Genomic DNA, 13,563 nt, shown 5'->3' on the forward strand with positions numbered 1-13,563 from the left:
CTTACTTATCGTCTTTCAGTTTGCAGCTCATCCCTACCACGGTCCTACAAAGCCCAGACTTGGTGGTAAGGCAGGTAATCTAAAACTATATTTTCCCAATTATTTTTTGGTTCAAACCAAAGTAATGCTATCCACTAACATTTGTGCAGTTAACAAAGCTTTCTTGTTCCATTTCTGACATTATTCATTTGCCTGAATATTTTATAAGTATACTTTGTTCTACACATTGCAAGACTGAAGGGCTTTAGCAGCACAGATGGAAGAAGGTCTAAATGTTTGGACCTCCAATCCATGTCAATAATTGCTGCTATATCTGTGTCATTGGAACTGCTATGCACAGTTGTGAGACCAATCCAGTCATGTTCGATAGATTTATGTGACTGTGGGAAAATGAGGCAGAAATGAGTGATTAAAAAACCCCAAAACCTCTTGATTATTTTTTTTTTTACCTTTGTGTGTGTGTGTGTAACTTTAGCATTTTGTGTTATACAGAGGCTAAAATTATTCCATACTGGCTAGTTAAAATATAGTCCTTTGAGTTTGGCTAACATAGAAAATAGGAGAACTACTTTTTAGTCACATTATCTCCTTAAATACCAGTTCTTTATGTACAGTGTGGGGTTTTTAAATGTTATAAATACATAAAGAATTATAAATGCTTTGAGGGTGTTCTGTTTTGGTATAATCCCTGGGAAAAAACAGTGTCGTGTCTTGCTCAGGACATAGCATACTCTTGGAATATAAGTAGCAAGTAAGTGATTGTGCCACTGGTGTATCCTTTATGACCTTTAATGACCATCTGAACATCCTCAGCCATATCCCAGAGCAGTAAGAGCTATCTGCAGTTTGATGAGCTTGGAAACATTTTAGCAACCTGGCCTGTCAGGAGTGAGTTTCTTCCCTAGAATATAACTGGGAGAGTTAGTATGTATAATGTATATATTAGCATAATGTTTTATATAACGTGTATGTGTGAATGTCTAGAATAGATAGGTTTCTGGGCAAGTTTTTTCTGAATAATAACCCTTATCACACCCAAACGCTGTTTTGTTTGCTGTGGTGGCAGCCTGGCTTTACAATACAAAGGTCATCCTCTGATCCTGTGCTGAATAACTAAGACAATCTGTTCAGAGGAGCACTGTGCTTCTTATCTAGTTAGTGCTAGATTGTGCTCTGGTGTCATTTTCTTACTTAGAATTCTGTGGTTCTGCATGAACTGTCCTTTGGAATCTCATCCACTTTCCCCAGGAGGAGCTGACAAATCGCCTCAGTAAGTGCAGGAACTGGAGTCTGGAGTAATGACTGAGAAGGGCTTATTTTCTTTATTTTGTGTAGTGGTGGTGAGAAAAGTTCACTCAACTCCTTTAGGGAGACATGGTACACTTTTCCATGTTGTGTGGTTTGTGTTTTTGAGATGGGGGTGTATCAGTCTTTAACTGAGCCCCTCCCTTGCACAAGTGAGGGATCTGATTGTTCATTCCTTGTTACTGCATCCAGTTCATCGGTGTCACAGGCTTTTCTCAGGCACATGTAACTTGACCTGGACTAAGGTAAAATGCTTAGTGTTTCTGAATCCTTAATTTCACAGACCGTGCCAAAAATAATCCTAAATATGTTGACCAAAATGCACCTGGGCTGAGGGAATTAAAGGGCTGGCTTGGGCTGAGTTTCTTAATGGTCTGTATAAAACTTGTTTGGTAGCAGAAAAAATCCAGGTAAAAATTAAAATGTTAAATCTATGACATCAGTCACACTTATTAATTGCAAGGAACTAACAGAAAGCTGATAAATCACTGACTGTTGGGAAAAAAAATTAGAGATCTGTCTGCCACCAGCTGAAACACATTTCCATGTGAAAGATGATTGACACACATTGAAGTAGTGGAGACTCTAAGTAGATAAAGAAAGGTTCTCTCTCTTCATTAGAGTACTTCCAATTCAGTGATTTTTAAATACTTTTGTTATTATTATCATTTAAGAATAAGATAACCTTCGAAAGATTTAATCTTAATCCTTGAAAATTATGTGAGTAATCCATTTGACTACAAAATGAGACAATGCAGAGGATTATGAGGATTATAATCACTTATATTTAGGCATCTGATGAATCAAACCAGTCCAGCAGTCTAGTTCTCAAAGCATGCTTTTAACAAACTAATCACAGGAATACTGGAATTGAGTGCAGCAGTTTTATTGAAAAAGTCCACAGGTGTGTGCTATTCCTTTATTAAAATTTTTTCAGATACATTGGACAAGGAGCAATCGATGATAGAGATATTCCTTTTTTATACATTTTTATTTTCAAAACTATACAAACATTGGAAAACTTTCCTTTTCCTCCATTTTACCTAGTAGTAATTCTGTAATGATAGATTATAGATCTCCCTTTTCAAGCTGCAAGCCCACTTTCCTGGAGGTGACATTTTACAAGTTAAAAAAAAAAAAGGTCAGTCTTATTTACATGTGCTTAAGGTTGCATAATTGAGAATCATACAGGTTCTGAAAACCAGTGGATAAATGGTTTTCAAGATTCACCCAGGTGGGTTGAAGGTTTTAAATGCACATAACTGCATACATGTGATTTAGTAGCCAAGACACCCTTTTGTTCCCTTTCATTTTCAAGGCTGTCTATAAACTGTGTGCCAGCCACGGGCAAGGTTGGTTTTAGTAAAGGTACTCACCGAGTGAAAGCAGCACTGACAACAACCATTGCTGATCAAGGACATGGATGGGCAGAGAACTGTTTGTGTATATATAATACAAAGTCTAATGTTTCAAAATTAACTTGAAGCTCTTATGTAAAAATAACATGTAGAATAAAAGCTATTTCCTGGATTGGTTTAAAGAACAAAAGACGCCCACAAACACTTGTGTAAGGAAAAAAGGAGAGCTCAACATAGGAAAAGAACAATAGAAGCACATGGATTAAATTCGGAAGCTGATCTTGCAATGTATAATTACTGGAGATTCAGCTGAAATATCAATGGCAAATGAAGGCTACAACTGCAGCAGACACATACATTACACTTTATGAGCTATTATATTGGCCATACAGGTTTGTCTACATGTTATTTATTTGAATCCTTAAGGCTTCTCTAATGTCTTACATGAAAGTGCTGTCTGCTTGGATCTTCCATGCATGAGGGAAAGGGGCAATTTTTCAAGAAAAAAAAAAGTTCTGTCCACATTTCAATTACAATAGAACATCCAGAGACACAAAATAAAAAGATAAAACTTTATGGTACCTTTTCTCATTTATTTTGGCCCCCAAAAGATGCATGCACTAGACTTTATGTACTACAAGGTATTGAAATATTTACAGCATTGTACATGTGCTCTTAAAGGGATGGCATTTTCATCTTGGTGGGAGTAGAATTTAACTTTCCTAGCTTAATAATACCTATTCAAAGTGAGAGATGACTCTTCCAAAAAGAAAAGCCTACAGAGAATAAAGCTATAGCATAATTATAACCAATGTTAGCCAACTGTACAGCACTTTATCTCCCCCCTCTCTCTCCCTCTCCTGTTTGAAACTGCAGTACCAGCTGTTGAGTGGTGTTGCTGTGCTCCCCGTTTCTCTCTATTCCAGTGGGTGTAGCTGTATATTGCCTGTCCAAATGATTTTATTTTCAAATTATTTTTGGCATGTGGAATGGACATACAATTCACAATAACCAGATGGGGATTTTTGGACAAATGATATGACTGATATTTACGGGATTATGGCACTAAAGAATTCAGACCACTATAAAGCGCATCATAAATACTTCAAGTGAATTTAGGAAACCATCTCTCTAAGAAATTCAGTGAGTAAGGCTCATATCACTGATTTCCTCCTGCCTTTAAAGGTAAAGATACGACACCCAGTAGACCAGGTTGAACAGGCAGAAGGCAGTGGGGAAGAAGATGCGTGCGTAGGAGTCCATTTTGGCGATGCGGATGTGTATCCGGCCGTGCCGCCACGCGCCCGTCCGGCAATCCTCGAAGCAGCAAAAAAAACTGGCACAGTCCTTGCCATCCAGACACTCATACCCGTATTCTTCATCCCTTTCTTGCAGGTGTGTAGCATTGTTCATTTGAATAGTAGCTGACCGGGGGCGGATGTCAATAGTAGGTGCCTAAGGTGGAGCAGCAGAAAGAGAAGGATCTGTTATTGTCCCCAGAGCGACTGGGAGAGGGGCATTAATGGGCAGCATGGGCATGGTGCTCTGTGTGGGCACGGGGGTGCTGAGGGCTCTAATGGTGATACTGCCTTGAACTTATTAAAGTCGCTTGTATCACACACTTTAACTTTACAAGGAAGCAGCACGAATCAATAAAGTTAACAGCTGTGGGCAATTGGCTTCAAAACCAGACTAGGTAAATGTTAGAGGTTAAATGAAACATCCAGGAATGTAATTTGATGGTATTTTGAATTTCTTTTTTGGGTTTATATTTTACATAGCTGCTTGATATCTGAAGGCAATTTGTGTATTGGATGTGGAAGGAGATTAATTATTTGGAAATGCAGGATTTTAATAGAGTTGGTTTATGTTGAGTCAGGAGCAAATACATGTACACAAGAAATAAAGGAAAAAACTGGGCCTTTTGAATAGGGTTAGGAGAATCTTTATAAAACTCTCCAATTATTTGAATATATGCAGTTCACCACCTACTAATGTTCACCACCTAGACAGTTCAATATATTCCAAATTTTATATAGTAGCTGTACATATATATCTACACACACATATAAATTTAGTATCAGTTGAGCAAGTTAAGCATGTAAACACATCTGAGCACTTGGTGAACACTAGCATGACAGGCATTGAAATTTTCTGCTGATAGTTATTAGGGAAAATAACAATTCCATTCTATAAGTATGTACATTTCTTGGGTTTATTTTATGTAATTTCTTTTTTTTCCTTTTTTAAAATAAAATCTCTGCATTTCTGAATGGAGATAGGTTTTAGATGTAGAACACAGATAGATATATTTGCTAATTTGCTAAGAGTGTGTTGATCCAGGGACGACATTAAAAATCTATATGCATCTTAAACCCTTTCAAAACCCCGAATTTTTTTGCATAAGGATCATCATTTGAATAATTGATGATAACACTGAATTTTGTTCAGGTCAACATGGGAACAGATTTGGTTTTATAATTTGGAGTGAAGTATCACGAAGGTTAAAAAGTCAGAGTCAGAGTTGAGTTCTAAAAGGGTGTACATTGCAGGATTGTAGGGTAGCTGGTGCTATTGGATCCCATGGTAAATTGAGAAAGAGAGAAGCAGAAATGTTTTAACATTAAACTCTCTTAATTCATGTGATCCAATATTGTTGGTCATTCTTGAATTTAGGTAAGTTCAGAACCATAGTGAATCAGTACTTGGGCTGCTGAATCAACTCTACAATTTGTTTAGAAATATGTAACCATTCTACTTAATTAGGAAGTACCTTGAGTAGAATGATTAGTAGAATGAGGCTTAGTAGATGCCTCATTAATAAAAAAACCCAACAAAACACCACTCTCATCTAACAGTTAAATTCAGCAGTCGCATGCAGTGAATTTCCATTCCAAAAAACATTATACCTTGAAGGAAAACATCCGAAGAAGCTTTCATTTTGTAGACAGAAAAGAGAATCAGAGGGTTTTGTTTTAAATTAAAGAAAGAAAGAAAAGAAAGAAAGAGACAAAAATAATGTAAATTAAAAATATGTTTCTAAAACATAGTAAGTCTAAAGAACTAGAGTTACAGAAAGGTTGGGATAACAGCAATTGAAACAAGTATCTGTAACATAAAACCCCCACATCTTTGACTTGTCACTGTCTTGTAGCTATAGCTGGGCCAAGGACATAAGACATCAACCTTCATTTAGATTTTCACATCCTGAGGAGGTTCCAGTCTGTTATGCTGAACTGTTTTGAAGGAGACAATTCACAATTTATAGAACCACTATTGAGAAAGAAGTCTTGTTACCTGCAGACTGTGACCCGAACAGAGTAGACTTATAGAGTTATTTTAAGTTTTTTAGGCTCTGTGATTAGGATCCAGGCAAACATTTCTAGCTCTGTTTCTTCCCTGAAGCTCACACATAAGCAATATAAAGAACAAGTAATCAGCCCCTATATGGACACTTTAAAGGGTCACAGCTAAATCTGAGGTATTTAGATTTTGTTCCTTTACCTGACTGCATAAGACACACATGCACAGAGACATGTTTTATTTCCATCTAAGACAGGACACTTCATCATTTTATTTCATTTTTTTACAGTCTACTTCTCAACAGCTTTTAAAGTTGAAATTAAAGGAATAATGTGCAGTAAAAGGTTCCTTAATTGTTTTTTTTCTATATCCTTTTCATGCTCTGTGTTGTAACTAAAAGGAATATCTTCAAAAGTCCATGAATATTTTAGCAGAGCAAATCCAAATCACTTTATTTTTTGCTGGATGCCTAAAATGGATTTGAAAATGCTCTCTTTTAATGTAAAACACTTGTTCGTCACTTTTTTCCCCCATAGATGATTATGCTACTTTTCCCCCTCTGATTTTAAACTAATTATTTTAGAGATTCTAGACAACAAATTTGTCAGTTCAGTTGCCAAAGGCAAGGAGAAATCTGTCCTGGTCAAAATAAGCAACACTTTTTCCGTGTTTGGGCAAAAGCCCAAGTATCTACTGAGGGTGCTTCCAGGATTTTTTTATAATTGTTGTTTTAATTTTTTTATTATTGGGTAGCATGCATCCATATGTATCATCATAAACTACTGACCAAATCACTTTCTAAGGAAGAGAAGTAGGTAAAGGAGGTGAGAAATACAAGAAAAAGAAGATAAGGAAAAAATGGAAACAGATGCTTAAGGGGAGATTAGAAAAAGCACACACTGCAGTTTGAATATAAAAGTTTAACTGTAGTCCCGATAATAAGAAAGAGAGTCATGTCAATAAAATGGACATAAGTTAATGGCATAGAATATTGTTAATGCTAAGACAGAGAAATTGAGAAGCTTCTATAAAAGTCACAACAAGAGCTCTATCTATGGCACAAATAATGGGTTTGGTCATAGTTGTGATTTGCCAAACACTTTGGTTAAAAGGATCTTTATTCTAAGAAATTAGTTTCTCTGGCATGCAGACAACTGTAATATATGAGCTTTTCATTCTCAAGGTGAATGTTTGCATTTCTATGATTACAAAGGAAGAGTATATATGTAATAGCAAAGTATGAAAAAAAAGTACAATTGTAAAGAGAGATTCAAATGCTCTCTCAGAAAAAGTAATTGAATTTAGGCCTTGCTGGTAAAAAAGATACATACTGGGTTTTTCTTCTTTTTGTCTTTATCCTTGCTTGGCTTTCTATTGCTGACAAAGTAATGCAAAGTTCCATATTCCACAAGTGCAGAGAAAACAAAAATAAAGCAGACTGACACAAAAAGATCCATTGCTGTCACATAGGAGACCTTGGGAAGAGATTTACGAGCAATTGTACTGAGGGTGGTCATTGTCAGGACAGTTGTAATACCTGGTAGATGGATAGAAAACAACAAAAGTATTACTACTTCAAGTAACAAACTGATTTTGCCAACCACCTCTCTCTGACTGGTTTTGAAGTATGCCTGGAGTTCAAACAGATAGCAAAGATATTAAACAGTACATCCCAGCAGTGAAATGTGGATTCAGTGAGAGCTTAGAGATTAACAGGGGTATGAGATATTTTTGCATGGCCACTGCCAGTGCTGCTCTGTAGAATATTTTGGATAGGTGGATTCTGATTCTAAGAAATGTAATTTGGGATTTTGGTTTTGTAGTTTACTTCTAGAGAGCCTTGATTTTTATTTAAAAATTTAGGTTTTGTGCTCAAACTCTTAAACAGAGCTAGAAAGAGTCTTTAACTGTGAAGCACTGTGACATGCCTCACCACCTCTTTCCCTTTCAGAACATTATTCCCTGTACTATGATGTGAAGAACATTAAAAATGCATTAGGACAGTTAAAATCCATCACATTGTACATGGCAAATTTCATGCCATTGGTTTTACCTTTTTAGTGGTACAAATAGACTAATTCTCAACAGAGGGATAAGTGTTTTGTGTATCTGAATGCCTTTATTAATTTTCTACTTCTTTAAAGCAGATTTTATAACCTCTTTTTAGTGAGAATGTGAAAAAGACAGTTAAATACTTAAAACTTTCTGCCATGGGAGCCACTGTTCCTCTATTCTTGTGTTTCTCTCAAGGGAATCTGGAATGAAGATTGTGTCCCTCATTTTGCACTCCAATGCTCTGTGCTGTAGTTCTCTGAAGAAATGAAAATGCAGAGGGAAAAACTAAAATGATCCTCGCTTGTGTGGATTTAATGCAGAAGTAGAAAATGTGTTTGAGTTTCTCTAGTTGAATGTTTCTCCTTTGCTGATTCTTATGGCTCCTTTGCACAAGCAAGATTAATTTGGCCTCTCTTTATTTGTGGAGCAGTTGCTAAATGTGTAGAAATTTCTAATTCTGATTAATTGCATGTCACATTTTCATGCACAGGATTTTGATTACCACCGAATTCAGTTGATTTTTTGGCCTGAAGTCTACATTTGACTGTTGGCCTCTAAAGCAGAAGTCAGGGTGCTACATTCTCCCCTTGTTACCACCATGGCACGCAGACAGCCAGAAAGGTGGATTCCTTCTCCTTCATTTGTGCTGCCAGTCATGGTAAGAATAAATGAAACTAATGTGTCCCTGCCTCTAATCCAGCAATGTTCCCCAGTACCTTGATGGGTAGAAAAAAGGACTGCTGGAATTGGAAAAAATGCAAAAGCTTTTATTATTGACAATCTACAATACTCAGAATCTGACACAGTAAAAAGGAAGAGATGCAAATATGGCTTGTCTGTGTTATTCCTTGGAAATCACTACATCCCTCTAAATAAGGAGAGTTCTTGTGAAATTGTGTCTTTTCTTACATCTACAAACTGGTGATCTGCAGAGGTGTCAGTTAAACATAATAACACCTGAATAAAACCAGGAAAAAATCAACTCACCCAGCGATGTTCTGGCTGGAACTGCATCCTTATTAATCCAGAAAGAGACCCAGGACAAGACAACAATAAGTGTGCAGGGAATGTAGGTCTGAATAGTGAAATAACCCATTCTCCTGCTCAGATTAAAGAAAACAGACATGACTACGTAGTCTCCTGTAAAACAAAAGCATAGTGAGATAAAATATGTTAAAACAAAAGCATACATTTTCTATGTAATAGCTAGGCTTTTCCTATTCCATGTCTGGGGGTTGAGGGATGTGTGTATATATATATTTAACTGATTCCCCAGAGATGCTGATAACAAATTCATTCATACATCTTCTTCAACCCAGGTCTAGATGATTTTCCACACCAGGTCTGGTGGATTTTCCACACTCTGAAAGCAAAAAGTCCTGCAGATCCATTTAGGTGACTTTGCTGTAAGATTTCCAGGGTAACCTCCCTTGCATAGTGTGACAGGTTCCTTCTACCCAAGCCACTCCTCCCAACCTGCAGCTGCCCAGGCCAGTCCTCTGGTGTGTGCTGGTCCAGCCTCTGCAGGCCCTGTGCTGGCCCTGTGAGCACACTCAGCTCTGCTCTCAATGTTGCATGCTTTCACATGTACTCCCTAGGTTATTCATGTTGTCAACTATTCTTCAGGGCTAGGCTGTGTCAGTAATTAATTTTTTATTTGCCTGAAGGTTTTCTGTTGTATTTTCTCCTCTAAAATAATTTGCACCCACATTTCCAAAGTGCTCCCTAAAACCAGGCTATAAGTTGCTCTGGTGTACATAACACATCATTCCCATTCAATAGGTTGTGATTTTCTTTTCAGTTTCTTTTCCTCTCTCAAATTATTAAGTATATTCCATCTGGATTCAGGGATACAGCAAAGCTTCAGTTTTTGATGTATTCTTTTCTAAACCAAAAAACCCCCCAACCCAACAACAAAACAAAACAAAAAAAAGCAAAACCAAACCAATCCAAAACAAAACCAACCCCAAAACAAACCTGGTTCCCATCTTTACTTCAGATTACAGCACTCCTGGGAAATCTTGATAGCAAAGGAACTACAGAACCCCAGGCTACAAAGACTTCATTGCAATTCAGTGAAAAGGAGCCCAGAGAAGTCTCACATGGAAACAGGATAGGATTTGCAAATTTAGAATAAGATAGTTTTCCAGTCTTATCAAAGAGACTCTGTGGCTAATGTGTATTCTGCTTAGATCAGTGCCTTTAGTTAACATTGAGCTCTGTCTTTTCAGGCATAATTAAAATTTTAATTTCCCCCAGAATAATCCCTTTGAACCTGACCACAGAAGAAACTTCAGAGATCAGTCTTCAGCTGGTGCTTCTTTGTTATGTTATTTTTTTAAAATTGAATGTCCATATTCCTGGGATTAACTGGTTTTAAATTAGTTATATTATAACTCAACCAAAACCACAAAAAAGGCAAATTTTATACATATGGTTTACAAGGAGATATGACTGAATAGGAGCAACCAATTTTAATAACTTTAGTCTTATTACCCCCTTAGTTCATAGATAAGTTTGCATCATATGTGTAGGTCCTTCATATACCAAGAAACCCTGAAAATAAGAAACCACCACTCATCAGAAGCACTGTAAAACTGAAGCCATAAAACTGCAGTATGACTCATTCTTGATCTCTCTTCATCATGTATGAACTTCCTGAGAAGTGATTATTTTTTCAGTTTTGGGACTTGTCTTTTTATTTACTCACCCTCATATATGCTATTATTAGCATTGGTATTTAATTTCTCTTTTTTGCTATACTATGGTAGACCTCCTTTTAAACAGTAGCTGTATTACTTCCATGCAAACATTTTTAAGGAGAAGCTGTTTTCATGCTCACTTTTATATAACTTTAATGGGACAAAAAATTACCAAAAGTAAGAGGTGGAATATAAACCCAAACATATATAAGAACATAAAAAGGTACAAAAGATTAGCTCAGAACTGAAATTTGAAAATCAGATGTTTTATGTCTGTTATTGTTTTTTTCTGAAGCCTTTGTGGAGTAGCTGAAGGATGTCTAAGATCCCAGGTAACTACTCTCTCTGGTTTGTCCTGCACCTGGACAGTTCTTTTTGTGGGCAAAAAAACCCCCAACAAACTACTGTTTTGGTAGTTCTAGCACTCCTGCCTTGTATTCAAAAGAACAGAAAATAGGAGAATCCACTACACAAGCCAGCACTTTCTTACAGGTATTAGAGACAAATCCAAAACTTGGCACCTGTGCTGAGAAAGATAAATAGAGATGACCTAGAGCGAGGCCTGGCTGCAAAGCCCTGTCCCTGGTCAGACTGTGTGTGCAGAGCCAGGGCTGGTGTGGAGAACACATGGATATACACAGACGTGGAGAACACATGGATATACACAGCTGTGGAGAACACATGGATATACACAGACGTGGAGAACACATGGATATACACAGACGTGGAGAACACATGGATATACACAGACGTGGAGAACACATGGATATACACAGATGTGGAGAACACATGGATATACACAGACGTGGAGAACACATGGATATACACAGATGTGGAGAACACATGGATATACACAGCTGTGGAGAACACATGGATATACACAGACGTGGAGAACACATGGATATACACAGACGTGGAGAACACATGGATATACACAGATGTGGAGAGCACATGGATATAGAGAGATGTGGAGAACACATGGATATACACAGACGTGGAGAACACATGGATATACACAGACGTGGAGAACACATGGATATACACAGATGTGGAGAGCACATGGATATAGAGAGATGTGGAGAACACATGGATATACACAGACGTGGAGAACACATGGATATACACAGACGTGGAGAACACATGGATATACACAGATGTGGAGAACACATGAATATAGAGAGATGTGCGGGGGGGGGGAGTGGCCTCAGTCCTTTAATTTATAGACTGTTTCACATACAGTGGTTTTTTGTTTGGTTCTTTAGAAAGCTTGGTGGGGACCATCTGCTGTCCATGGACACTTGTCTGGATTTTTCCCTTAACATGAGGAGTAAACTATTACAATAATATTTTTACAATATTGTATGCATTATTTTAATTTCATGTGTAAGACCTTTTAAAACATTAACTTGTAAAGCCTTTGGCTGTTCACCAGCAGTGAAACTTGACTGAATTCTCTGTCATCTCAAAGCAGCACATCAGAGGACAATTCATTTCCATACAGGAACAACAGTGCCCTGTCCCAGAGCATTTGCTACAAAAACTGGAGACACTCCAGGTGGTTTATATCGAATGGAATATAAGAATACAATTCCCTCTGCTTTTCTTTTATCTTTTTTTTTTTTTTTTTTTACAGGGCTTCTGAAGCAGTTATGTTGGGAAAGAACATATCTCTGCTAATATGTCCAAAAAGTTAAAAGAGTGGTGTAATTGTTGTAGGTCTTGTTCAACCCTCACAAATGTTGTTGCACCTTCCTTTGTGCAAAGACTTCCTAATGACATATATGTAAAAAAAATTCAAACCACTCCAGAATGATATCCATAGGAAACTCTGTGTCAGCTCCTGATATTTATAGACAAAGTCCACAGCATTATTCTGGCTGATCTTATTTCTTATGCATTGGAAATGTTTTACTGAAAGCGCAAGGAAATAAGAGACCACAAGGAAATAAGAGACCATATATATTTTATATGAGCTTTAAGGTTTCTACTAATGGAGAAGTTAAATCAGGGTAAGTGAAAACTTCAGTGTCAACTCTAACTTGCTAGGCACTGTGGAGGTGACCAGTCCAAAAAGTCATTCAAGGATGCAGAAATTCTTGTGAACTACATTTTGCTTTCTAATCTGAAAGCCTGCTGATGCTGCAGACACTGTTGTGTTATGGAGTGTTCCAGAGACCCTTACTAAAGAACGGAATAATATTAATACCACTGAGAGTTGTTTTGTTAATATCTTACCTTGCTTTGGTGGGATTTTGGGAAGTGAGATGTACTGATGATTTTTTTTTTTGAGGTAAGAGTGAGAATAACAAATAGAATTTAAGAATTGCCAAGACAAGGCAAGCCAGTAATTCTGTAATGTACTGACTATCTCTTCTAGCCTTGAAGTAATACATTCTGGTTTCACCTGGGACAGAGTGCATTTTCTTCTTAGGAGCTGGCACAGGATGTATTCTGGTTTTAGCACGAGGCTGGTGATAACACACTGAGGTTTGTTTTGCTGAGCAGGGCTGACCCCAAGTTAAGGACTTTCCAGTGTCTCATGCTCTGCTCTGCTGTGAGTAATCACACAAAAGGCTGGGAGGGTGCAGAGCCAGGGATCTGCCCCAGATGGCCAAAGGGATGTTCCACCCCACGGAACATCATGCCCAGCACAGACTGGGGGAGCTGGCTGGGCACTGCCCAGGGCTGGGCTGGCATCAGGCACTGGCTGCTGAGCAATTGCAGGGGCATCACTTGTTTCTGCTGGGTTCTGTTACTCTTTCTCCCCTTATTGTTACAATTATTATTAACATTATTCACATATTTATAATAATAATAATAATATTTTGTTTCAATTATTA

General features: G+C 37.5%; 1 protein-coding gene across 3 annotated transcripts in view; it reads right to left on the reverse strand.

Annotated features, from left to right (window-relative positions):
- Positions 1 to 2,072: 2,072 nt before the first annotated feature.
- Positions 2,073 to 13,563, reverse strand: part of GABRG2 (gamma-aminobutyric acid type A receptor gamma2 subunit) — a 61,564-nt gene continuing 50,073 nt past the window's right edge. For 2 of the 3 annotated variants that reach the window (XM_008922698.4, XM_018081094.1), the window contains exons 7-10: positions 9,009 to 9,161; positions 7,298 to 7,503; positions 5,573 to 5,596; positions 2,073 to 4,118 (exon numbers count right to left, since the gene is read on the reverse strand). In XM_008922698.4, coding sequence (XP_008920946.1) covers positions 3,843 to 4,118; positions 5,573 to 5,596; positions 7,298 to 7,503; positions 9,009 to 9,161 — 659 coding nt within the window. In that variant the 3' untranslated portion in view covers positions 2,073 to 3,842. The remainder of the gene's footprint in view (positions 4,119 to 5,572; positions 5,597 to 7,297; positions 7,504 to 9,008; positions 9,162 to 13,563) is intronic. The other variant, XM_018081093.3, reaches the window with a different exon arrangement.

This window comes from Manacus vitellinus, unplaced genomic scaffold, assembly GCF_001715985.3.
Source record: "Manacus vitellinus isolate BGI_N305 unplaced genomic scaffold, ASM171598v3 scaffold_51_pilon, whole genome shotgun sequence".
Lineage (NCBI taxonomy): Eukaryota > Metazoa > Chordata > Aves > Passeriformes > Pipridae > Manacus > Manacus vitellinus.